General features: G+C 36.5%; 1 protein-coding gene across 19 annotated transcripts in view; it reads left to right on the top strand.

Moving 5' to 3' along the window:
* BMPR1B (bone morphogenetic protein receptor type 1B) overlaps positions 1–27,952 on the top strand; it is a 419,833-nt gene that overhangs the window by 354,346 nt on the left and 37,535 nt on the right. For 11 of the 19 annotated variants that reach the window (XM_023252925.2, XM_045056071.1, XM_045056067.1 and 8 more), the window contains 3 exons: positions 17,538–17,697; positions 26,926–27,028; positions 27,809–27,911. In XM_023252925.2, the coding sequence (XP_023108693.1) occupies positions 17,555–17,697; positions 26,926–27,028; positions 27,809–27,911 (349 nt within the window). In that variant the 5' untranslated portion in view covers positions 17,538–17,554. Of the gene's footprint in view, positions 1–21; positions 410–15,853; positions 15,962–17,537; positions 17,698–26,925; positions 27,029–27,808; positions 27,912–27,952 lie in introns of those variants that run through there. The other 8 variants (XM_045056076.1, XM_045056074.1, XM_019829207.3 and 5 more) reach the window with 5 other exon arrangements.

The following is a 27,952-nucleotide window of genomic DNA, read 5'->3' as shown; positions in this document are numbered from 1 at the left end:
AATCAGAGGCAGCTTTTAACCATCTGGAAATGATATATAATACACTGTGGTCAGTGGCTTTTTTTTTTCTTTTCTTTTTATTTATTTTTTTGATTCTAAGGTTTCCTTTCTCTTTTACCTTTCCACTGTCATATGCCATGTATCCTGAACGTAGCTCAATGCCTGACTGGAATAATCTGTCTTGCCAGCTTATAATCAAAGGGAGGACTGAAAAAACAGCTGAGCTGTATTAGGCAGCCACAGTCTGGACTGCATTTCTTAACTGCTGAATAACACATCACAGGTGCAGGATTAGTGCTGCCTACGGTGCTGGTCTTTTTAGTGGAAACCCCTAGCAATTCTGTGCCTCCTCCTCATGTCTCATCCCAGGGAACCTGGCAACGATCTATCAAGCGTACAGAAATCAAAAGTGAGTAGTGGGAGAAGCTTTATATCTTGCAGAGCCTGTTTTTGCCCTCCAAAAAGTGTTAGCAAGACCAGTTAAGCCAATGCCGGCACACACAAAAAAATTAAAAAAATGATAGGACTTAATCTTTCTTGGCACAGACGGTGGAATAGAGCAGTTCAAGGGGTTCAAAAATTTTATGCACAAAAATCACACGTCAAGAAAATGCGGTTTGGCTTAGCCGCCCCAGCAGTGTATATAATTTAGGATACTTTTAAACTCCTAAAATTTTTACAAATATTTTGTGCAGTATATGTGTTGCAGTGGGGGTGTGTGTTTATCCTTCCACACTTTCCAACACTGTCATGGTTAAAATCCAGTGTTGTGGCTGTGTTACACCTTGTGGTGTAATTTAATTGTTCGTAGTTGCGACATCGGGAGTTCTTCTGTTTGCTCCGACATGTAACTCTAAATTCATAGATTATAAAGGTCAAGGTTGCTTTCTTCCAAGTTGGGTTTTTAGAAAATGCAAAACTGTGTTAAAAGTATGATTTAAATATTAAAACAAATGAATGTTTCGAAACTGTAGTTACTAAATCACTTCCTTTTGATCAAGTAGGTTATGAATTATTTTAGTGAGGTAAATACGCACTCAGAAATGAGGGCAAATATGTTTTAGTATTCATGTCAGTTTTGGTATCTATCTTAGGAAACCTTTTTATGCAGCATAACACATACATGTGAACAAAGTCATGTAGATAGCACTGTAGATTTTGAACAATTGTTTCCTTACAGTTTTTGTCTGAAAACTATGATGGCTTTATAGTGCTCAGATTTTGTCTTAATACATTCTGTTGTTGATTACCATTATTCCATATTGTTTCACCAGAGAAACCTTTAAAGTTATTGGTGATGATAGTAGTTGATAATAGTGAATTTTAAGTTAAGATTAAAAAAATGTATATGTATAGTCTCTATGTTTCATGCCTCAAATATTTAAACATTTGAAATAGCAATATATTTGTATTTTTAGGTCAATATGAACCTTAATTAAGGTATCCTTAGCAGTTATCCAATTAGAGGTTATAGAAATGATTGGAAACAAAGAGATCCTAAATGCTTTCCAGGTTTTTTCCTTTGGGGAAAAAGAATAGCATGAACATGGTGCTTTGGTTTCTGATCTGCCTGCCTTTAAAACTTTAAAACTTACTCTGTCACTTGTCTCCTTTATAGGAGTCTGTTCAGAGTAGTTTTATACATGAAGCAGTCTTGGCCTTGATGAGGCTGCAGAATAAGTGTTGGTGGGGTGGCAAGTTGAACATCTACTTTGATAAGCTTCAGCATTTGCTGTAGCAGAGCACGGAGAGGAGTCACTGAATAAAACTGTAACGCCTGGTGTGGAAATCTGCCAAGTCCACGTTGATTCTTTGACATTGTTGTCACGGGGGCTGTGGTTCGGTTTCTTTTCCAACAATCTGGTTTTGAACAGAGATAAAATACAGAGACGCTTTTAATTTTTACCTCATCCCATCAGCAGTGATTATGCTATTTTACGGATCTAGATTGATGTTTAATTTGTAAACACTGGTCACTTGCTTGTCAAGTTCGTTATTTCTTATATTGATACTTTTATTAAGATACCTATAACCGTGTTGTATTTTTGACTATCTTCAAAGATTTTTAATTTATGTGAACATTTGGTTGAGTGTCTCTAAATTCAAAAACATACTAAAAACTGAGGGAAAGGTTAACTGTTTTTCAAAAAGTATACATGTGACGTCCAAAGAGGTATATTGTTACAATCAATTATTGTGTTTACTCAGGCTCATAACTCTGCATTAGTTACCTACAAAACACATAAATATAAATATGTATGTTGTCTGTTCACATTTATGTAATATTTAATCTTTTCGTGATTTGCTCAAATCATAATCTAGCATCCCATAAAATAAAATACTTATGTGATTGACGCTTTCACTTTTTATCCAGATGTTTTGGGATTTCTTGGTAGGGCTTTTATGATGTAAAATGTTGAAAACATGATTATCCTACAGAACCTGAGTGATGTGGTAATGTGGATGTATGAGTATGGTGAAAACAGAAACAATTGCCAGTAAATGGAAACATGTAGAAATATTTTGTGATAAAAGCCCTAGTTCCTGTAGAGAACCAGCACATCGCTAACGTTTTTAAACTAATATGTTTTCTTAACCTACTCAGCAGTGTCAACAATAAACCACTGAAACGAAAACCTGTCAGTATCCCTGGTTTTTGTGCTTATGTTTTCTGTAAGAGATATTGGTTCATTACTGCCACCCATAGTAATCTTCCCTCCTATGCACTCCTACCTAGGACTTACTTATATTTGACAATTATATGTGGCATTATGACATCTATTTGATTGTTTTCATATACTGTTTTATGGTTTTCCATATGTAGTTGATTTGTCTCACCATGTTCCACATGTAGTCGATTTGTCTCAGCAGCAAGATTGTCATTTTGTTGGGGGCTTTTCAAGGGTTCTGGGCCATCGTGTTATGATGGAAGGGATTTAATGATTATTTGCTAAATAATTAATGCACAACAGGAAAAAGGAAAATTAATAATATAGCAGTTGGCTTTGCACAAATTCTCGATGTTTCTTGAACCCAAAACTCTGTATTTTAAAGACTTTTTGCTCACAGGGATGAGTCTAGAAAGAAAGGGAAACTAAAAGTAAGTAAGATGAAGCAAAAGAGAGGAGAATTGAAGAGAAAGGGAAATGCAGGATGAGATAAAGAAGATGGGGAGAGAAGAAAAAGAAAGAAAAATAGAAAATAAAAATGTAGGAGATGAAGGAGTGGGGAAAAGGAACAAAAGAATTGAGGTAGAGAAAGAAGAAGGTGAAGAATGAACATAAAAATTGAAAAATAAGCTTACGCAGCACAGCAAATGACAGTGATGTACTATTATTCGCTCTTTCTACTTGCAAGGAACTATGGCAGGTCTTTCCTGGGAATATCTCATCCGGTCTTTATGGCAAACCAGTGAGTGCCGCTGCTCCTCCATGAAGGCAAAGTGACTAGCAAAGGGCAGAAGAGTGAGGGAATAGCGGATCTGGGTTTGAACTGTTTTGACTGTTTCATCCTCTGTCTTGGTCAAGGCTGGGCCCGCTGCCTGGTGACCATACCTGATACCGATTTCTCATCTGACATTTCATCCCCCTCTATAGTATTCTCAGGAACTCACCACGGAATCTTACCTTGTCCCTCTCTCCTCTGACTTCTGAGACTCTTGAAGGAGAAAGGCTTCCATGTGCAGATAACATTACAGCTAATAAGAGAAAGTCTACTCTTCCCTTAAAATATATGATTTTGCTTTGGTATTTTTGAATCAGAATTGTATTTGTATTTGATTACTTTTAAGAGTTTAGGCACATATCCCTTTTATTGATGACTGGGTTTCGTTTTGTTCCTATATATTTTTCCTAAGTCCTTGTTGCAGACAACACAGAAAATTTATTTGAAAATGGCTTCGTACAATAAAAGAGGGTTTGGCAATGAATATTGAGGTCGTGCCTTTGAACTGAATTAGCTTATTAGACAGTAAATTAAGTCACTGAACTGAGTTAAAGGATTCAAGGTTTAAATGAAGACAATAAAAATTAATAAAAATTAGTTATCTATTTAAACCTATTATTTGAGATCACTAAAGTTATTTTAAAGATTAATATTATTTGTAAGCTCTGATTCAAATTTTATCCCTGCTTATCATAAGCTTTTGTTTTTAACCAAGGTATTTTTGTTTGAGAAAGGGAATGGACATTAGTTCACATTATTTATTATCATAACAACATGAAAGGAATAGAATAGATCATTCCCAAAGCAATACTGGCCAGTTCAATGCTTTCAAATGTTTCTTCACTAATCTTTTCACCCAAGATACTTGAAGTGTAAACTCGTTTGATAGGAATTTCAGTTTCTCTTCTTGCTCCTGCCTGCCCTCTGGTGAAGATGGGGTATAACAGTGAAGACACTTAAAATTTTGTTAATTTTTGAGATATGCAGAAAGCTAAAAAAGAAAAAGAAATGAAGAAAGAAGAACAAATTACTAGTAGATTCTGTGGCACAAAATAATCAGATGCCATCTGACAGTGAATTTTGAAGAATCTAATCCAATTCTCAGTGCCTTGTGTTTTGCAACTTAAGTGTCCTTAATTATCTATGTTGTTCATAAAGATTGTTCTATGGTTTAATGTGACAGTGGATTCTGATATTCTCTTCACTATGACGTATGAAACCATCTTTTATATCACAAACTTAAAATGGTTTTATTTATGATAATTGAAGTGATAAGAATGTTACTAAGAAAAAAAATTTAATATAATAAAATATACTTCAAAATATAATGGACGGATATGGAAGTTAAAATTTATCTCTTGGAAAGTTGTTCTATTGTACATTCATTTTTTACATTTACTTTTATTTTTCTGTGTTTTCTGAGTTTTTGTGAAAATCTTGTTTCATTTTTCTATAAAAATCATGTGGAAGAGTACACAATAATATAAAATAATATAGAAATATTTTTAAATAATTGATTTGTTAAGCACATACATCAAAAATGAGTTATTTTATGGTGTTTATACCAAGCTACAAACTAATTGTCCACTGATTCCAAGTAAGTACCTTAAAGAAACTCTTTATAACACTGCCTTATTTCCTAACTTATACAAGAAGAGATACCACAGAAAACTTGTATATAGCTATATATAAATCTATAAAGTAGCTGAAAACATATATATATAACTGTAATATGTTATATACCTATTATATATGTATATATATATACATATATATATCAAGATACTCAAGAAAAATAACTTCCTATTTAAACTTTGTAATTCAATGGAAGTCACATTATTATATGATGATCATTAGGTTACTTCATGAAGTTTGATTAATTTGCAAGGAATTAATTTTCAAGGAATAAATCTCAGGTATGAAAATCGTAAGGATTATAAATATAATTTAGTTGTAATTCATTAAGAACACACACACAAACATGTCTTGAACTGATCTTGTGGTTCATTTGCTCTCTAAAGATCTCGTGATCCTCTGAAAAAATGAGAACTAATTTTAGATTGGTTTTTACAACCCTACTTTTTATTACCATCATAATTTGGATAGTTAACTACCTTATTAACTGTAATGTAACCAGCTATGTCAAGCAGACAACATCTGAAGTGTCTGGATTCATACTGTTAGGGCAAAGATTGGTATTAGAGAGACAGACACAGAGGAGAGGGGAGGGTAGGAGGGAGGAAGGAAAGTGAAAAATGGAATGAGCTTCTAAAGAGTAATTTATTCAGTGAGGTATTTACTTCTAAGAAATTTCTAGAAGTCAGGCTTTTCCATTTGCCCCCCTACCCCTACATTTTTCTGTCAGGTTTATTTATAATTCTGTTACTAACTATGAAAGCCATAATTGAGTGGAAATCTACTGAGAAGAAATAATCACTTTTGTTGAAATTTTATTCAACTTAAGTAGAAGTCATTCACTATTTAGCTTTCCTTAGTAGAAAAAAAATTTTAATGGTTTCACCTGTTGATTTAGAAAATATGATGTACTAAATTGTACTTAATGTTTCTTTAATGATAATCTTTCAGTTGTTTTCATTGATTATCTTTTATATAAAATTTAACACATAATCAAGTAAAATGAGGGCCTAATTAATAAAGATCTTACATTATTTGAATTAGCTGACTAAATCAAACACTGTTGTCTCTTAAAGTCTGCCTTTCTCCTTTTTCAAGTGGAGAGATACTAAAAATATAATAAATATAATAAAATATGTAAAATAAAATTTGACAGTTGTCTTAATCAGACATCTAATATTTGGGATAAATCTCCATTATTGCTATTCCTTTGTTCATCTAAATGCTCACATTTATCATATATATATATGTGTGTGTGTGTGTGTGTGTGTGTGTGTATGTGTGTGTGTATACACACACACATACACACACACACACACACACACACACACATATATCTTTGTCTTTTCTTCTAATTCTTATTTTAGCATTATTATTATCTGGCCAAATTCATGGTTTTATAAAATCATTATTCTTTATATACATATAATTGTGCTTTTTATGCCTTAGTTGCTGCTTCAGATGTTTGAAAATGTCTGGCTTATCTTTGTGAGGCTGGTTTGATTTTGAGCAAATTTAGAATGGCTTTATATGAAAGTGATTTTTTAAATAATTTTTTTCATAATGAAAACAGTAGATAAAACAGTCCAGTTTCTTACTATCCCTTTTTCTCAAATGGGAACTTGCTATTAAGAAGATCTTAATCAGTAAATAAAAACCTCCCAACATACAAAAGTCCAAGACTAGATGACTTCATTAGTGAATTCTATCAGACAATTAAAGAAGAATTATTATCAATTCTTCTCAAATTCTTCCAAAAAAACAGAAGAGGAGGGAACACTTTCAAACTAATTTTATGAGGCAGGCAGTACCCTGATACTAAAACCAGACAAGGACACCACAAGAAAAGAAAATTATGAACCAATATCGCTGATGAACACAGATGCAAAAATCCTCAACAAAATACTTACAAACTGAATACAACAATACATTAAAAGGATAATTCACCGTGATTGAGTGGAATTTATTTCAGGGATACAAAGATGGCTCAACGTCCACAAGTCAATCAGTGTGGTACACCACATTAACAAAAGGAGGAATAAAGATCATATGATCAACTCAATAGATGCAGGAAAAGCACTTGACAAAAATCAACGTCCATTTGTTGATTGCATCAACAAATGCGTCAATAAAAAAACCTCTTGGTAAAGAAGGTATAGAGAGAACTTACCTCAAATAATAAGGACCATATACAAGAAGCCCATAGCTAAAATTATATTCAGTAATTGACAAGCTGATAGTTTTTCTTCTAAGATCAAGAATGAGACAAGGATGCCCACTCTCACCTCTTCTATTCAACATAGTATTGGAACTCCTAGCCAGAGTGGTTAGACAAGAAAAAGAAATAAAAGACATCCAAATTGGAAAGAAAGAAGTAAAGACGCCACAATTTGCAGATGATATTGTATGTAGAACACTCTAAGAGCTCAATTAAAAAACATTAGAACTAATAAATGAATTCCAGTAAAGTTGCAGGATATAAATTCAGTATACAGAAATCTGGTGTATTTCTATACATTAGTAATGAAATACCAGAAAGAAAAATTAAGAAAACAGTCTCATTTACAATTTCATCAAAAGGAGTAAAATAACTAGGAATAAATTTAACCGAAGAGGTGAAAGATCTATATACTAAAAACTGTAAGACATTGGATGGAAGAATTGAAGACACAAACAAATGGAAAGATATTTCATGTTCATGGATTGGAAGAATTGATATTGTAAAAATGTTCATGCAACCCAAATCAATTTACAGATTCATTGCAATCCTCATCAAAATTCCAATGGCATGTTTCATAGAAATAGAACATACAATTCTAAAGTATTTATGGAACCATGAAAGACTCGAAATAGCCAAAGCAGTCTTGAGAAAGAACAACAAAGCTGGAGGTATCATGCTCCCTGATTTCAAACTACGGTTGGTTCTTGCACAATGTGGGGCTTAGAGGTGCTGACCCTGTCCCCACCTACCCCCCCGATAGAGCAAAAAATTCATGTATAACTTTTTACTCCACCCAAACTAATAGCCTACTGTTGATTAGAAGCCTTGGTGATAACATAAACAGTTGATTAACACTTAATCTGTATTTTATATGTATTATATACTATATTCTTATAATAAAGTAAGCTAGAGAAAAGAAAATATTATTAAAATCATAAATAAGAGAAAATACATTTATAATACTGTACTGTATTTATTGAAACAATCTACATGTAAAATCTGCACAGTTCACACTAATGTTGTTCAAGGGCCAACTGTATATCACAAATTATAGTAATCAAAACAGTAGGGTACTGGGCATAAAAACAGACACATAGATCAATAGAACAGAATAGAGAGCCTAGAAATAAATGCATGCATGCATACATGGTCAATTAACTTATGACAAAGGAACCAAGAATATACAACTGGGAAAGATGATTTCTTCAATTAATGCTGTTGGGGAAACTGGACAGCCACATGCAAAAGAATGGAAATGGACCATTGTCTTATATCATATGCAAAAATTAACTCAAAATGGGTTGAAACCTTTAAGACCTATAACCATAAAACTCCTAGAAGAAAACCTAGGCATAGGCTCCTTGACTTTAGTCTTGGCAATGATTTTTTGGATCTGACCCCAAAAGCAAAGGCAGCTAAAGCCAAAAATAAACAAGTGGGACTATTTCAAACTGAAAAGCTCCTGCACACAAAAGGAAATCATTGACAAAATAAAAAAAGGAAACATATTGGGGCACCTGACTGTTGGCTCAGTCAGTTAAGCTTCAGACTCTTGATTTAGGTTCAGGTCATGATCTCATGGTTTGTGAATTCAAGCCCGGCATTGGGCTCTGTGCTGACAGTGCAAAGCCTGCTTAGGATTCTCCTCTCTGCCCACCCTCCCTCAGTGAATAAATGAACATTAAAAAAAGGCAACTTGCTGAGTGGGAGAAAATATTTGCAAATCATATATCTGATAAGGTGTTAATATTCAAAACATAATGAACTCCTACAACTCAATAGTAAAAAACAAAAATCTGACTTGAAAATGAGCAGAAGATCTGAATAGATACTTTTCCAAAGAAGACATACAGGTGCCCAACAGGTACATGAAAAGATGTTCAACATTATTAGTCATCAGGGAAATGCAACTCGAAATGAGATTTAACCTCACACCTGTTAGACTGGTTGTTATGAAACAAACAGATAAATGCTGGCGAGGATGTGGGGGAAAGGGAACCTTTGTGCCTATTGTTAGGAATGTAAATTGGTACAGCCACTATGGAAAACAGTATGGAGCCCCCTCAAAAAATGTAATAAAGAACTACCATATGACCCTGCAATTTCACTTCTGGATATTTACCCAAAGAAAATGAAAATACTTAACTTGGAAGATATCTGCACCCCCATGTTCATAGCAGCATTATTTACAATAGCCCAGATATGGAAACAACCTCTAAGTGTCCATCGATAGATGAATGGATAAAGAATATGTGGTAGATAAATACACACTGGAACGTTATTCAGCCATTAAAAAAAGGAAATCTTGCCATTTGTGGCAGCACGGATGGATTTTTATGGGTCCATTATATTGAGTGAGGCCATTATATTAAGTGCAATAAGACAGAGAAAGACAAATAACAGATGATCTCACTTATATGTAAAAGCTTATAAAACAATACAAAATACAGCCAGACTCACTGATAACAGAATGGTGGTTGCTAGAGGCAGGGGGTGGGGGTGGGCAAAATGGGTGAGGGGAGTCGAAAGGCACAAACTTCCAGTTATAAAATAAATAAGTCCTGGGGATTTAATGTGTGGCATGGCAACGGTAGTTAATATTTGAAAATTGCCAAGAGAGGAGATCCTAAACGTTTTCATCACAAGAAAAACAAACTAACAAATGTATGGTGACAGATGTTAATTCGACTTACTGTGATGATCTTTTTGCAATATATACAAATATCGAATCATTAGGTTGTACACCTGGAACTTATATAATGTTGAATGTCAATTTTACCTCAAGAAAAAGATCTTATGATTGTTCTTTTTAACAATGTTCTTAGATTTTAAAATGAGTCTAATCAGATTTGATCATTCTGCTGCTGCTGCTGCTTCTCTACCCCCTTGTCTCCTATTAACCTGCAAATTATCACTCAATTATTTTATCTCACAATTGGAAATATTGTTAATTGTGTGATAATGAATTTCATTTCACAGGGAGTTAAACACACATAGATTAATTGACTCCTACGTAGCACTTGCATACTTTTACATAAATTCCTCCCTTGATTTGATTATTTTGGCAAAAGTAAGTGAAGAACTGTCCACTTGTCTCATTTGCATTTAACTATTAATTTATTTAGCAATGCTAATTAAAGAAATCATTTTGTCATCTTACCATTTTTACTTATTCAGGTTACATTGTATGAATGCAACCATACATGCTTATTCAGGATCTTATCTATTAACTCACTTTAAAAAAAAAATCCATTTGAGAGAGAGAGAGAGAGAGAGAGAGAGAGAGAGAGAGAGAGAGAATGCAGGAGGGGCAGAGAGAGAGGGTGAGAGAGAGATCCCAAACAGACTCTGCACTGTCAGGGCAGAGCCCTATGCGGGGTTCAAACTCATGAACAGTGAGATCATGACCTGAGCCGAAATCAAGAGTTTGCTGCTTAACCAACTGAGCCACCCAGGCACCCCTGTTAACTCACTTTATAGAAATGGTAACTTTATTGTGAACTAGCAATACTTCTTTTCTCCTTTTTTTTTTTTTTTTTTGGTTCTTGTGGAATGTGTTTCTGGTAAAATGGCATATATTCTGACTGCATGTTAGTGTTAAATATTTTAGAAAGATTATGCAGCACTATTTCATTTTCACAATTTTTATAGAAAGTGTGTTTCTTAACTGATTTGTCCAGTGTTTGAGAGCCAGGATTTGACTATGAAACTTGCTTGGAGCTAGTGATTCAGGTATCCTTCCATATTCATAACTGAAGTAGTTAACTTAGAATGTTCTACAAAATACCTCAAAATGGATTGTTGATAGCTTGCAATAGAGAATAAGGCACACATGTGTATACAAACACATAAAATACGGTAAACCATAGTGGATTTAGTGTTACTACCAAGCCAATGTTCATAGGTCCAGTGGTATAGCCATTAATGAAATTTTTCTAGGGATATTTCTTGTTAGTGGATTTTTTTTTTGGTTTTGATTTTTTGGTTTTTCCTTGTTCACTGATTTCTTTATTCCACATCAGGAGAGAAGACTAATTACTTCCCTATTTTGAACTGAGAAGCAAATTGCAAATGCTTTTAAATAGCTCCAACTACTGTGGCGCCTGGGTGGTTCAGTCGGTTAAGTGTCTGACTCATATGACATACGTTATTTCAAAACCTGCTGTTTTTTTCTTTTAACATAAAGAGACTGCCTTCTTTTTTCTTGAAGCATCCTCCCAACTTCTCCTGTTTAGTAGGGACTACACCTATTCCTTTTTACATATTTTTCTTTTGGTATTTTTCTCATATCTCTAAATAAATCATTGTACTACTACCTCTTGATTATTCAATTTTAGGCATTACCTTTGACTTTCCACTTTGGAAGCTTTACCACTCTCTCCCCCATTACATACATATTTCCATCCCCTATGCTATATATATATATATATATATATATATATATATATATATATATATGTTAAATGTTAGTTGTTTCTTTATATTCCTGTGTTTCCATCACAAATTCATTTCCAAATTCTCAGTTTAAATTTAAAATACCTGAGTTATTCTGTTAATTTTAACTTTTTGGATCTCTGTCTCCCAGAATTTAAAAAAAATTTTTTTTTTCAACGTTGATTTATTTTTGGGACAGAGAGAGACAGAGCATGAACGGGGGAGGGGCAGAGAGAGAGGGAGACACAGAATCGGAAACAGGCTCCAGGCTCTGAGCCATCAGCCCAGAGCCTGACGCGGGGCTCGAACTCCCGGACCGCGAGATCGTGACCTGGCTGAAGTCGGACGCTTAACCGACTGCGTCACCCAGGCGCCCCTGTCTCCCAGAATTTTTTGACCCGAGTTTAGTCAGACCTGGTTGTTCCTTCTGTCCAGTCATCGATCTTTTCTTTTACTCTCCACCTTTACCTTTATTTTGAGAGTATGCTTCTCTGTTCTCTTGGGTGGGATCGTCTCCTATAGCAGAAATTCTTTTTTTTCTGTCTTCTTGTTTCACACTTTAATTTGGGCAGAGCATCTCCTCCAATAGCTTCTTGAGAAAGGTGGATGAGAGGTGGCATCTTTGAGACCTTGAAAAATCTTCTGATGCCATTTTCCTTCACTCATATTTGATTTATAATTTTCCCAGGTATTGATTTCTGGATTTGAAACACTTTTCCCTCAGAATTTTGAAGACATCACCCTATTTTTACCCTAGTTTCCAGTTTTGCTGTAGAAAGTTCAATGCCACACTTATTTTTCATCGCTTTTATTTTTACCTTTTATATATATACAATATGTGATATACACACCCTCCCTTTGTCTCTGGCGTTATAAAATTTTATGATAACATACCTTGGTGTAGGTCTATATGTATGCTCTATGGTTCCTTTCAAACTAGAAAATCATGATTTTCAGTTAATGGGAACTGTATCTGACTTATTTATTTGATGATTTCCTCCCCTCTATTTTCTCAAGCCTCTCTTTCTAGATATATTCAGGTTTTGAATCTCCTGGATCGATGCTTTAATTTAGGGAGCTCCTCCATCTCTGTATTTTGCCTTATATTGCGGGAAATTTCCTGATCTTTATCTCAGCTCACTGACTGAGATTTTTATTTAGGCAATCATATTTTTAGAGTTCCTTGTTTGTTCCTTCCTTTTTGTAGCAACACATTCTTGTTTCACTGATGCAATGTATTTTTTTTATAAAGATGACAGTATTAATGATAGGTTTTTAAAGTTTTTTTCTTCCACTGTATGTTTCTTCCAAGTGGCTTTCTTCTGTGTGTGTGTTTTCAATTTTTGATGTTTGAGGTTTTCTTCATATATCTGGTGACCCTGAATTAGTGGCATATGCATATGAGAATGGATATGCTGACTATATATGCTGACTATATATGCTATAGTCTGACTATAAATGCTGACTGCCAACTCTGTTCGTTGGGTAGATTTTGTCACCAGTGGGCCTCACCATAAGACAATATTGCAGGGCTGTTTCGCTGAGAAACTTCTAATATCCCTGTCTTTAGGTATTTTCTTGTTTTTGACCTGGCCAGATTCCTGAGTAAAGAAGAGATAAGCCAGGTTGCATCATGTTCTGGAAGCCATGTAGAGGGAAAGGACGGGAGGAGTCCATAGCCAGTGTGAACGTTCACTGAATGTTTGCAGTAAAGTGGCACCCCTCCCCTCCCCTGTGCTTAGTCTTCTACAGTCCCTCACCTTTAAAAATTTTTTTTTGTTTTTAAATTTTCTAGTTTTTTAATTTACATCCAAGTTAGTTAACATATAGTGCAATAATGATTTCAAGAGTAGAATCCAGTGAATGATTCATCCTCTGTGTATAACACCCAGTGCTCATCCCAACAAGTGTTCTCCTTAATGCTCTTTGCCCATTTAGCCCATCCCCCCCACCCACAACCCCTCCAGCAACCCTGTTTGTTCTCTGTATTTAAGAGTCTCTTATGTTTTGTTCCCTTCCCTGTTTTTTTTCTTTTATTATTTTTGCTTCCCTTCCCCTATGTTCATCTCTTTTGTATCTTAAATTCCACATGAGTGAAGTCATATATTTGTCTTTCTCTGACTAATTTTGCTTAGCATATACCCTCTAGTTCCATCCACATTGCAAATGGCAAGATTTCATTCTTTTTGATTGCTGAGTAACACTCCGTCATATACATATATACATATATATATATATATATATATATATATGAAACACTCCATCATATATACATATATATACACATATATGTATACATATATGTGTGTGTGTGTATATCTATATCTATATCTATATCTATATCTATATCTATATCTATAGTGAACATATGGGCTCTTTCCATACTTACAGTTCCTCACCTTGATGATAAAACACAGAAATAAGGCATCTCGGTGATATGCATAATAGATTTACTCTTCCAGTCTTTGTTGGGGATGTGGGGGTGGGATGGGTGGAGATGTTGTTACCAGCCTTTGGGAATTAGAGAGGGTAACTGAACTATACTTCTTTCTTTCTTTCTTTTTGAATTTTTATTTATTTTTGAGAGAGAGAGAGAGAGAGAGAGAGAGAGAGAAAGACACAGAGTAAGAGCAGGGAAGGGGCAGAGAGAGAGGGATACACATAATCTGAAACAGGCTCCAGGCTCTGAGCTGTCAGCAGAGAGCCTGATGCGGGACTGGAACTCATGGACTGTGAGATCATGACCTGAGCCAAAGTCGGACGCTTAACCAACTGAGCCACCCAGGTGCCCCAGCTGAACTCTACCTCTAAAAGCAACTGGTGGTACCACTCTTGAGCCTTTTTGAGCTTAAGTGGTAAAATTGTTTTGCTTCTTGGTTTTTCTCCACCTTAGGCTTAGGAATCAGCATTTTTGGCTTTGTCAGATCAGTTACTGCTTTCCTTCTGCTTACCAGACTTGTACTGGTCTCTTTTATATTGTAGGTTCAAATTTTTAGCCTTTTTTCCTGTTATTCTAGTGGAATGTCATAATTAAAATACTCTGTGTGGGGCTCCTGGGTGGCTCAGTTGGTTAAGCATCCGACTTCAGCTCGGGTCATGATCTCACGGCCCGTGAGTTCAAGGCCCGCGTTGGGGTCTGTGCTGACAGCTCAGAGCCTGCAGCCTGTTTTAGATTCTGTGTCTCCCTCTCTCTCTGACCCAACCCCCGTGCATTCTCTGTCTCTCTCTGTCTCAAATATAAATAAATGTTCAATTTTTTTTAAATAAAATACTCTGTGTAATCTGCCCTTTCCAACAAAAGATAACATTTTAATATTTTTCTTGCCGATAAATACACTCCACATCAACATTTTAGTGACTCTCTTTTTAGAGATCTATCTTATCCCCTGTTGTAAATATGGGCTGTTATAAACAATATTGCAAAGAACCTCCTTCTAGCTAAAATTCATATCAGTCTTTAAATAAATTTAAAATGTGAGGAAATTCTGAATCCTTTCTTGAAATGTTTCTTACTAAATGACATCTTATTGCCAGTAGTATGAAGATGTGTCCTTTTCTAATGAAGACCATTCAGTGTAAAGATTCCATTTAGCCACTTTTGCCACCAAATGGGAAATCCTGCCTATGTTTAGTTCACCCTGTATTCTCAGTCTGTGCCTGGATCAGGAAAGGCACCTGATACATAATTGCTAATTAGACATATGCATAATAAATTAATTTAAATTATTTTGTTTTATAACTTCAAGGAGAAGAGGTCTGGTATGAAGGCAGCAGGGTGTAATAAGTTTTAAATATCTTATGTTCATCACTTTGAGTTACTTTGCGGTTGCTCAGGTCATAAAGTAGGAAGATTGAGAGCCAGGTTTAAAAAGAAGGAAGCCAGAGTGGCAGGGTGATATATAGGCTTATCTGCACCCAGTGCACCTGGATTGCAAGCAGTGCTGAGGCATTTATGCAGGCGAACTTGTAACAAAGGACTTTAAATATAAGATACTAACATACAATATGTTTGATTTATTTTAGTATTTAAAGATAAGCATCCTATTGTGTAGAGAAAGTATACATCTTTTGCGATAAATTATATGGTTGGATTAAGTAAATATTATTTGCTTAATCTAGTCCCGGGTTTCTCAGAGTGGAGTCTGCACGTGATCTGTCTCAGAATCACATGGGATCTTGAATATTCACTTCCCTTGGCTCACCTGAGACCTATGGAATGAGGATTTGGTATGTAACAAACTCCTCATATACACATGGCCATCTACAGGTCTTCTCTAGGCTAAAATATAAGAAACTGTTGGAGAAAGTTAGGTGCACATTTTATATAGATTTGAAGAATCTAATGAATTTAGAATTAATGATTGGAGGAAATGCTGGTGAATTGATTTAACATACTTTATTACTTTCCCCTTCAATTTTCACTAAGAATTCAACTAATTAGCTTACCGTGCAAAAATTATCCCATCCTCTTTTAAAACTCTCATTTTCTGATGGAACCAGTGGCTAGAGGCATTAGTTTGTGGTTTAAGAAATTAACACTTGCATATGTATGCATGTGTATTATTGCTAAACAATAGCGATAGTATGCTATTGAGTATATTGCATCTTTGGCCTAGAATTTCAGTGTTTTAACCCAGCATCTTTTAGATAATTTGTTCTAATTTGATTTGTTTTAATTATAAGCAAGCTCAATTTGTTGTGAGAGAGATTTTAAATCAAACATTTCTCAGGTTGACAATTTATGCAGTGACGTAGCATGTCTGAGAGCTCCTGCCACAATGGCTGAAATATCATAGGTATCAGTTAATGCATGTCTCCTTTTGGAGCTTCATTACTTTTCAAAAGTGGTGGTAAAGAGGAAAAATATGAAAACCATCTTAGTCATAGGTCACCCTGTATTAATGAACCATCTTACTATTTAAAAAGTAAAAACAAAAAAATAGATCCTTCCAATAATATTAGCTAACAGTAATATGTTACTACGTGACATATACACTCTAAGCTGTTGACATGAGGTAGGTGGTTGTAATAACCTCCACTTTAATGATAAGTGGACCACAACGAGATTATTTATAAAGTTATCCAAGGTCAACCAACTGGTAAATAGTAAAGCCTAATTTTGACCTCAGAAAATCTGTCTCTAGAGATCATGTCTACTATTATGTCTTCCATCAAAGATGTACAACCATTGCTACTCTAATAGGAAGACACTTTCCATGTAAAGCTGATAGGGAAGAGGTATCATGTGATATATATTAGAGATAACTAAGTTTTCACCATCCTGCCCAATTTTGAATGTTAAATATTTCTAATAATTTCTTTCAAAAATACATGATATACCTAAAGTAAAGAGATGGGTAGGAAGGCAGTTTTAGGGACCAGACAGTCTGGGTTTAAATGCTTACTTGATGATTTATTAGGTGTGTTCAGATCACTTAACGTCTTAATTTTCTCCTCTGCAGATGGGAATGATAATATTTACCCATACTGTTACCATACGGAGTAGAGATAATATATATGCTAGTGTCTCATTGAGCTCCTTGCACTCAAAGACGACTATTCTAATTTAATGTGTAGGATGCTATCTTGAAAGGGTTATGAGAATTTCTGTATTTTATATGAGACATATATAATTGTAATAATTATATGATTTCTAATGTCGAAATCATTAAAACATCTGTTTTATGTTTAAATCTGTAAGTATCATAAATAGTGAATATTTTGTTTAATCTCATTGTTCTTTGGATAGCAGACTTTGGTCTATCCCACAGATACTTAAACTCTTATTCTTTCTTCTTTTCAGCAAACTTACTTGATAACATGCTTTTGCGAAGTTCAGGAAAGTTAAATGTGGGCACCAAGAAAGAGGATGGTGAGAGTACAGCCCCCACCCCTCGTCCAAAGATCTTGCGTTGCAAATGTCACCACCATTGTCCAGAAGACTCAGTCAACAATATTTGCAGGTTGGTCATAGAAATTATTTAAATGTAGTTTTAACGGAGAGTCATACTTTTTAAACTACATAATTGTAGGCTGGTGTTTTCTAAGAACACATTTTGAGGAATAGTGCCTGACTCCATTAACTTACAGGGCAGTGCCTGTGTTTAGAAAAAAATATTAAATTGCATCTTGACCCGAAATGGTGTTCTGGGATTCTTCTCCCTTGCTGCAAACATCACATACGCACATAAACATAGAGCATAGATCCCAGGCTTGGGACAAGTGTCAAGCAGCAAAAACCAATTGTTTGCCTTCAAAAGACCTTGTCCCCCAAATAAATTCAATAGCAGAGGGTGTCAACTGTCTGATGATTTTTCTTTAACCATTCATCATGTCAGTGGTGGTTGGTCTTCTGGAAAGACCACCTGCGTCATTAGGAATATTCACGGACTCTGGGAAGCAGTATAGTGATAGAGCTTACATGAGTCTACCAGATGTCAGGAAAGACATTGTCAGAGTATTGGAGAACTAAACTCCTTAGTGGATAATCATGTTTGTAACAAAACCTTATTTGGAACTGGACTCTAGCTTTGTCTTTCTTACGCATCCTTATGCAGCCACATCCATTTTTCCAGACACCATAGCCTGCATTTACACCCCTGGTGAGGACAACAGTGGGTGGAGAGGCATAGCCTAATGAGGCCAGAATGCCCAGGGAGATGTGGCAGAGTAACCAGACAAGTACCAATCTCAAGAGTTAAAATGCCAGAGAAGCCGAATATCCCTTGAGAAGGGTAATGGACCAAATGGGAAAATGGACTTCTAGGTTTGAAGTCCAGGCAGAATATCTAAGTAATCATTTGGGGCCTCATTACCCAGGAAAGAACATGAAGATGAGCTGGATGCTTTTTTTTCTTCCTGAGGAAGAAAGTGTATCCTGAGATATGCAGCTCAAGAAGTATCTACTAACTGAATGACAGAGAGGAAAGTTGGGTATGCTCATAAATATATATCTCCTTTAATTATCAGAACAACTCAGCATGGTAGGGGATGCTTATTTCTTACCATTAGGTATAAAGAATTCAGGACCCAGGGAGGTCTGTTAACTTGGCTCTTACACGATAGAACAAACTTGGATTACCGAGTCTTGTGCCATGATAAAATGATTCCAGAGCTCAGACAGTATTTCCTGGGAAACACTACCTCTTTGTAGTAAGTGGAAAAAGTATCAGGAAAATGTCAGAGTTTTCTGAAGAAAAGAAAATTATTAGGAGAAAACATATTAGGGGGATACTTTACTATTTTGCCTGGGTCTGTAATAATTAAGAGTAAATCTGTGTGTGTCATTGGAGATATAGTTCTGGTGATTATATAGGCAGGCTTTCCACAATTATCCCAACTTTAAATATTTTGTCCTATTTTCCTTATACATCAATGAAGTGTCCTAAGTTGATCTGGAAGAAAGTTCATTTGGAAGATTTCTTCCAGATTCTCTGTGTGGGAAGGAGCAACTTGGCATGTTCGAAGAAGACTGGTTTTCCTAAAGTGCAGGGAGCAGAAGGAGGTGTGGCAGTAGTTGAGTGTGGACCCTGGAGAGATTACCCATGGCCTGGTCGGCTCTATTAAGGATGTTTGTCTTATTCCTGGAAGCATTGGGAAACCATTGAGGGGGATTTGTTTAAGCAGGTGTGGCAGTGGGTATTGATGTGGATTTAGGAAGGACAGTTCATGTGAGAGAGAATGATCTTGGACTAGGTTGGTGCTGGTGCAAGAATGAGGTACATGTGTTGGGGAAATATTTAGAAGGAAAGTTTTATGTTGATGGATTGGATCTAGGAAGGGGCCCAGAGAGGCTTCACCAGTCTGGATGTACATTTAGATACACGGTGTAGGCTTTTAATGAAAGAGGACAGAGGGAAATAATCAAGTTCTAATCTGGACATGCTGAGTTTAAGGTTTTTGATAGCTACAAAATGGAGACATCAGAGAGTACGCCATGCGATATGGATTTGGAGTGAAGATAGGGTTTGGGGAGAGTCTAGAGTGAGTGAGTAGAATGTGAGGCAGTTTTTGCTGTGAAATAAGTGAGCTCAGAATCATAGTAACTTACAACTAAAGACATTTGTCTTTTCATTCCTGGGTCTACAAATGGGCTGCAGCTGTGCTGGGACCTGCTGGGTTAGGTGGACTTGGCATTGGGCTGCTGCTTCAGTTCCTGCCTGCTCTACATGTTTGTTCATCCTTCTTGGACCAGAAGCTAACCAGAGCATATTCTTTTTCACTTGACTGTGAGGGAGCAACCTCTTAAAACTTCTGCTTGTCCTCTAACATTCCATTTACCAAATCAAGTGACACAGTCAAGCTCAATGTCAGAGAGAAGCTATGGGTAGAGTGGAGCATGAAGAATTGAGTACGGTAGTAAAACAATCTGATCGAACAGAGTAGGACTGAGCCTTGAGATGTTTAATGGTTGGGTCAAGGAGGCTCTTCCCACAAGATCCAGAATGAACATGAAACAGTGAGTATGGTGTCATTGAAGCCAAGTTTACCGAGGGAGGAAGTAAGGTCAGCCATGTTAGAAGCTGTCAGAGGTCAAGAGGGTAAGAACTAAAACATGGAGGTCAGATTTATTGACCTTGATAACTGCAGTTTAGAAATACTCATTCCAAAGTCCTGAATTCTTGACCATTAGCCAACCCCTGAACTGGATCTCAGAGGAGCGAATATTCACTCTTGGGCAAAATGCACATCCTTTTTGCTAACAGGATGTTAACTCCAGTTGAGTCTCCTGTGAACTGAGATCAATCATGTGAATCACAGGGGCTGCTTTTATTCCTGAGTCCTAAGACCTAGAATAAATTCGGGCCTCCATTCCTCCATTCCCACTACCTACTCTTTGTCTTCCAAATCAGTACTTCTCACACTATCTCTGGTGAAAGATGCTCCCCACCCAACCCCATAAGTTGCACTGGTATTTTTCTAGAGTACAATAAAAATGAATTACTAGAAAAATAATTATAAAAATATTTGCACATTGCATGCTCAATTTTTTCCTATTTTTCTATTATTTGGATTCAAGAGAGCTAAATGTATTACTCTGCAAGTTTCCATTTCCATATTAACCTCCTCACAGACCAGTAGCAAGCAGTTTGCTGACCTGGAAGGGAACATACTTGGGGTAATATTGCATTAAATCTTGCACTCCTAGGTAAAGGAGTTCTAAAGACAAGGATATGCTTTCTTGAGCTTAGATAAGGGCTTGTCAAAACTGTGTGGCCTGAGGTCTTGTAGGCAGTTCTTAGTCAATTTGGGTATCCTAGGGAGGTCTCCTGTTCATTACCACTCCCATATTCCTGGACAGAATAATCTAAAAAGTGGCCCGGATCAGAAGTATATCATACTTAAAAGAGATTTGGAAATCCCACCTAATAATTCAGAAAATATGTGTTAAGTTTAGAGGGTTTTTAATCTCTCTGCGAGTAGCATCAATCACGTTACCCGCCAAACACTAAGGCCAGAGTCATTCTTGGCCTTGATTCCCATCATGTGTGGGTGTGTGTACTTCCAAAATCCATGCCCTTTCCATTGCTTCACAGCATACATGTTAGAGGATGTTGTGCAAATAAGCTAAATAAAGTATTAGAACCTTTTTTAGTATCCATAACTCAAGAAGTGAAGCTGTTATTTTATCTCCCTCAAGATAATACCTATCTTCTAAATATCTTTCCAGCTGTTATGGTACATTGTTAATCCTTCTCATTCCATTTCCAGATTTATTCCCGGGATCTTAGATAATCACTGTATGCCTTGAATGCTTCAAAGTCTCCTGGAATAACTCTTTTTTTACATGACTTTCACCCTGCAAAAGTTTTGTATCATTTTTCAGCCTTGTTTGTCTGTTTTTTTCTCTATATAATGTGATCCTGCTTTACACATCCTTTCTTGTTTTACCTGTCTTTGCCTCTGATAGTCATTTTTGTTACTACTTACCACCTCTCTCAAGTTCATCCAGGTGCTCACACAAGTGTATCCATTTGTAAAAGTTGTTTTCACTCTTTTTCAGAGATGATTTTAAATACTTCACCATAGTTAGATACTTACTTATTAGGTTTGACAGAGAATTCTGCCTGGACAGTTTTCAGGGTTTACAGGTGTAGTAAGTAATTGGATGTTTGCACAAAGGATGTGCAAATGACACCAGGCTGCCTAAATGAGGAATTAGATAAGACACCAACCGTGCCTTGGGGAGTCACAAGGGGAAGAAGGGAAAGGTTAGGGGCTTGTGAGCCTTTTTATAAAGTTTGCATCAACCCAGGACTTTCAGACCTCTTGCTGAATGTGATGGTGTGAGTTTTCCTACAGGCGCCCCTGACCTAAGATCTCAGAGTGTTTAAAGTGCAAGTTGTTCTCGTTTATTTATACATCTCCCATTGCATCCAGTTTTTTCCACCATTGCTCAGGCCATCTGAATATTGAGTTTTATGATCTTTAAAAAAATTTTCAGTAGAAGATGTGAGTTAAAACCATCACACTTATGAGAATACGTTCTTCCTTAGAATTTATAATTTAGTTGGGAAAGGCAATGATTTCAGATGCACTTATGAAGATTTGTATAAGGAATAACTCTGCTTTTGTGCTTCTTAGTCATAAATGAGACTGTTAAATGGGCCCATTTGTTGGTGGAGTTAATGGAAAATGGATAGCTCAGAGCTCTTTAAACTCCTACATAGAGAACTGTTGATGATTTTAAAGCAGAGAAGGAAAATGTAAGATTTATCAGGAAGTGCTGTACCGAATTGTTTAGAGTCCAGAGGGAGGGGATGGGCAGGCCTGCTGGAAGGCAATCAGACAAATCTAAGTGAGAGACAAAGAGCATCTGCACAGGTGAGAGTATACAAATGTTCGATTCATACAAAAATAGAGGCAAATTCAGAAGGTCTTGTACCTCCTAGAAGAAAATAAACAAAATGCCAAATCACTTGGTATGGCTGCTAGAGAAGGATGTAAGATCGTTACACATCCTTTTGTTTTTTAAAATTTTTAAAGTTTATTTATTTTGAGAGGGAGAGAGAAAGAGTGCACGTACGAGCGAGCAGGGGAGAGGCAGAGAGAAAAGGAGAGAGAGAATCCCAAGCAGGCTGTGCACAGTCAGCACAGAGCTTGATGCGGGGCTTGAACTCAAGAACTGTGAGATCATGACCTGAGCTGAAACTGAGTCGAACACTAACGGACTGAGCCACCCAGGTGCCCCGATAGTTACCCATTTCTGAAGATAAAGTAAAAGTCATTTCTCACATTGCAACTTTATCATTAATGTAACTTCACCTTCCTCCAGTTCAGTGACATCTCGGAGGAAAAATCATAGCAGGGGACCAGTAGTAGCCGTAAATATTTTACCCTTTATCCCTTACTACTATGGGAATCCATGTGTCTAAGGTGGTAAGGAAAAAACATATAAACTTTAGGATTCCATTACTTTGATAATTACTACCGTTCAACATCCTTCTTTGCTTTTTTTCCCAATTCAATAGGAAACACTTCTAGCTTTTGATTTCTGTCTTTACTGCTAGAATTTGAATCACTTGGCTTCACCTAGGATTGTGGCATTCATAGACTATGAGCTCCTTCAAAGCAAAGGCTACATCTTCCTCACCCTGAGTTCTGGACATCTAACTCTGCCTGGATCATCGTACGCTCAATAAATGTTTGTCAAGTGAACTACTGTTAACAAAGTTGTAAGCAGCTTTCAGCTGTTCTAATTAACTAAAATTTGCATGATTTAAATAGCCGCTCTAAAATTTGTATGTATCTTTGAGTTTATCTGTGACAGAAAACTTTGAAAACTTCTCTTTATTCTCATGAATGTGAAATAGGTATTTTAGAAGATGGAATGTTCTCAAGGACTGATTTAAAATGGACTAAAACCAACAGTCTTTCTAATCAATTCTAACTGAAACTTAAAAGAAATTTAGGAATTCTAGTATTTCTCCCATACTGACATAAAATTGGCATAAATATTGGGGCACCTGCATGGCTCAGTCAGTTGAGCATCCCAACTCTTGATTTTGGCTCAGGTCATGATCCCCAGGGTCATGGAATCGAGTCCCACATTGAGCTCCATGCTGAGTGTGGAGCCTGTTTAAGATATTCTCTCTCTCTCTCTCTCTCTCTCTCTCTCTCTCTCTCTCCCCCTCCCTTCCTCCCTCCCTCTTTTCCTCCCCCTGTCCCTCTCTTCCACTCATAATCTCTCTCTCTTTCACTCTCCCTCTGCCTGTCTCTCCCACTCGTGCTCTCTCTCTCTCCCTCAAATTAAAAAAAATGGCATAAATATGGAGAAGCAGTCAGTATTGACAACTGATCGCCTTTGTACGCAGCTGTTCAATTTTGTTCATTGCTCGTCTTTACCTATAACACAGGGGCAGCATTTTTAAAATATTACATCAATGGTCTCTTTTAAAAATTTTCTTTAATGTTTATTTATTTTTGAGAGGGATAGAATGTGAGCGGGGGAGGGGCAGAGAAACAGGGAGACACAGAATCTGAAGCAGGCTCCAGGCTCTGAGCTGTCAGCACAGAGCCTAATGTAAGGCTCGAACCCATGGACCACACGATCATGAACTGAGCCGAAGTCAGAAGCTCAGCTGACTGAGCCACCCAGGAGCCTTTTTGTTAAATTCATAATCATTACTGTAACTAAATGATTCATCCTATATCCCTGTATACATCTCAGTACTTTCAGTTTTGTTTAAAATTATTCCTACTTTTGTTTTCTTCATGAGTCTTCATTTCTTCTTAAACACTGTGGGAATGATGAGATAATAATAATCAGTATACAACCTTTAAAAACTAAGCCTAAACATGGCAGCCAGGCAGCAGAATGTTCAAGTAAGCCCGTGGGAGGACTTAATTGCCTTTTGTGACATTCTGCAGCCCTCTCTCAGCAGAGGGAGTTGAACAACTTTGACTCTGGAACACAGCTTTGTTTACGTTTGTGTTTGCTCAAGAATTGAAAGTTCTCAAGTGATTCTGAAGTTTCTGTAATTGTACTGCTCATTTCCAGTTAGTGTTCCTAACTAGCTAGTAATGTCAATGAGAAGCTTATAAATTTTGCTTTGTTGCAGATAATTATGCACTTGAAATGGTTCTCTAACCTTTTTGCTTGTCTTCCAACTAAATGTTTGATTTCTGTCTGAATTTATGACTTAGGGGACACTGACTTTTCTCCAGGGTTTCTCTCCTTCTCCACACCCTGTTTATATTTTTAGTTCTACTCTCTTGCAGACAAGGGAGTATATTTTTAAAGCTTGAATTTACTCTCCCTGATGTTTCTTTACATTTCCCAGGACATTGTAAGAATAACTTGCCACAGCTTAACCAGCATTTCTTATTCTTTTTTTTTTTTTTTTTTTGATTCTGATGAGTGCCTTTCCATATATTCAGATTTTGAGTAAGGGGAAGTCATAAATAAGGAGAGTTTTTTTTTTGTTTAGATTTAACATACTGTATCACTCTTTCTAGCCCTGTGAATTCCTAATGTCAGAAAATTAAGATGACTTTATTTCTGATAATTCCTGAATTTTACTTGTGATGAGAAAACTAAGTCACACATATGGTCTAAATGGGAAGGAAAGGAATAAAAAAATCATCTGGGTATTGTTTGCTCATATTGCTTACATTTCTAAGGGACAGCTCTTTTATTTATTGCCTTCAGTGATTACATGCTTTAGATTTTCATAGCAATTTCAGCAAATTGGCTAAAAAGCCCCAAAGAATTGAGAGCAAGGGTTGTTCAGAGGCAGAGTCTGTATTCCACAATAATTTTCATGCATTTGACCTTAGTCTAACAAAGAGATTTACCATCGGCCCTTCTTAGCCATTCATTAGTATATTTGAACTTTGCTGTTCTAGTTCTTATAAACTGAAGTATTTTGGATCACGAGGGTTATAAACCAAGTAAACAGTTCTAAGGGTGTTGATGATAACTGAAGGGCTAATGTACGGCAGAATGCTGCTACCACTAATATAGAATAGACAAATCCACAAATCATGGCTAATGCTGTGCTCAGAGCATTCTTCCTGTGACCTTTCAGGACTACACTGCCATATCTGTCTTGGGCGCTGAGCAAGCATATGTATGAGAGAAAGATGGAGATATAGTTTAGTACTTCATTTCTTAACACATGCAATAGTGGTTGATGACATATATTAGGAGTCACCCTAACTTGTGAAGACAGTAAAGTCTGTTTGTAAATAGTTCTGTATATAATAGTTCTTGTTTTTCAGATTTGGTCCCAAGAGAGGATAGTGGAAAACGTGTGGGGATAAAGCAAGAGGTCCTTGATGCAAGGCCTGATTCTGTTACTGTTTGTTCTGCAACCTTGTACAAGTTTATTAAACTCTCTACCTTTAATTTCCTCGTCTGTAAATAGAAATAGTATTATTTTCCATTGTTGTTGAGAGGATTGCATGAGGTAGAATAAGTGAACGTTCTCTTTAATGTAGAAAACCACACAGAAATTTAGTTTTTGTTTCTTTGCTTTCCATGGTCTTGTTAACAGCCCTTCTTTCTGTTGTCCGCCCTCACCGTACCCCCGATGTAAGCCCCACCTGCTTACAACAAAGCCTGATGTTTCTCATGACAGATCAGTCCCAAAGCAGAGGGACCCAGTGGCACAGTTTTAATCACCTTGGTTATGTTGTGCTGATCCTAGCTTCTACCTGTCTTTCTTTTGGTGCCTTAGTGAGAGACAAGTTTGTTTCATTTGGAGCAAATAGAACGAGCATAAATGTTCACCTGCGTGGGGTCAAACCTCTGCCTTGCCTCTCACTGTCTGTAAGGCCTTTGAGAAATTGCTCAAGCTCTCTGAGCCTCAGTTCCTTCATATAGAAGGTGAGAAAAATAGTTGTGTTTTTGGATTTGTGGAGGCGATGGAGGACCAAAATGAGTGTGTAGTAATTGGGGTATATGGTTACTAATAGTATATGTTACATGGCAAGTTTATTTCCTTCTTTCTCACAAGTTTCTAGACAGAGAAGATATTACCTAATGTTTTATGACTATTAAATCCAGTTTCATAAAAGAAAGTTTTGGAATTTTCTTAACAGGTTGTAACTTGTAATGATCATTGACTTTCTCCTTGTGTGTAGTAAAACAAATGATTAACATGTTCCTTTCCTTTTCCCCTAGACACACACACACACACACACACACACACACACACACACACTTACTTTGCCTGTTTGGTCTTCAGCACAGATGGATATTGTTTCACAATGATAGAAGAAGATGATTCTGGGATGCCTGTGGTCACTTCTGGATGCCTAGGACTAGAAGGCTCAGATTTTCAGTGCCGGGTAAGGAAGATCACATCCTTCTGCCTTGTAACTTTCATTGCTAGCTTTCAAACAGTTAGGTTTCAAGCTATATAAAAGAATTGTTTTTCTTGCCCACCCTGTTTTTAGTAAGTTGGAAAATAATCTGAAAATTGTCTCATTGGGCCAATCCTCCTTTCGTTGCAGAAGCAAGTATTATTTTTATTTTTGCTGTTAGCTTCTTGCTTAATGACTCTTTAGATCATCCCGCTCAGATTCCAGTTTAGTTAATTGCATTAATGCAAGCCATCTTCCTCAGTTTATAACTATGCACCCTGGTTATTACAAATGTAGTAGTAGTTTTGTTGAAATGCAAAAGCCGCAGTAAGATAATATATGGAAATTTGAGAGAAATTTTCTAATATAAAAAAACATTTTCAGAATGTTTCAGGAAAATTATCAGAATTTTAAGTGAATTCGCTGAATGGTGTTAGTATCTCAAGTTTTAGATTATGTGACTTTGAGGGGGTGCCTGGGTGGCTCAGTTGGTTAAGTTAAGCGTCTGACTCTTAATTTCGGCTCAGGTCATGATCTCACAGTTTGTGGGTTCCAGCCCTGTTTCAGGCTCTGTGCTGACAGTGTGGAGCCTGCTTGGTATTCTCTGTCTTCCTCTCTCTCTGCCCCTCCCCTGCTCGAGCTGTCTGTCTCTATCTGTCTGTCTCTCTTTCTCTCAAAATAAATAAATAAGCTAAAAAAATTTTAGATTATGTGACTTTGAAATTTAGGAGAACCCCACTCATAGCTGTTTGGGCTCAACTTTAGGACACCCCCATTCCTCATCAGAGAAGATCCATTGAGTGCTGCACAGAGCGGAACGAGTGTAACAAAGACCTGCACCCTACGCTGCCTCCACTGAAGAGTAGAGGTAAGGAGAAGAAAGCTTTGGGGCTGGAAGAGCTTTAGCCA

The sequence above is a fragment of the Felis catus genome, chromosome B1 (assembly GCF_018350175.1).
Source record: "Felis catus isolate Fca126 chromosome B1, F.catus_Fca126_mat1.0, whole genome shotgun sequence".
NCBI classification, from domain to species: Eukaryota; Metazoa; Chordata; class Mammalia; order Carnivora; family Felidae; genus Felis; species Felis catus.
Note: the sequence above shows the minus strand (reverse complement) of the source record. Positions and strands in the feature narration are given on the sequence as shown.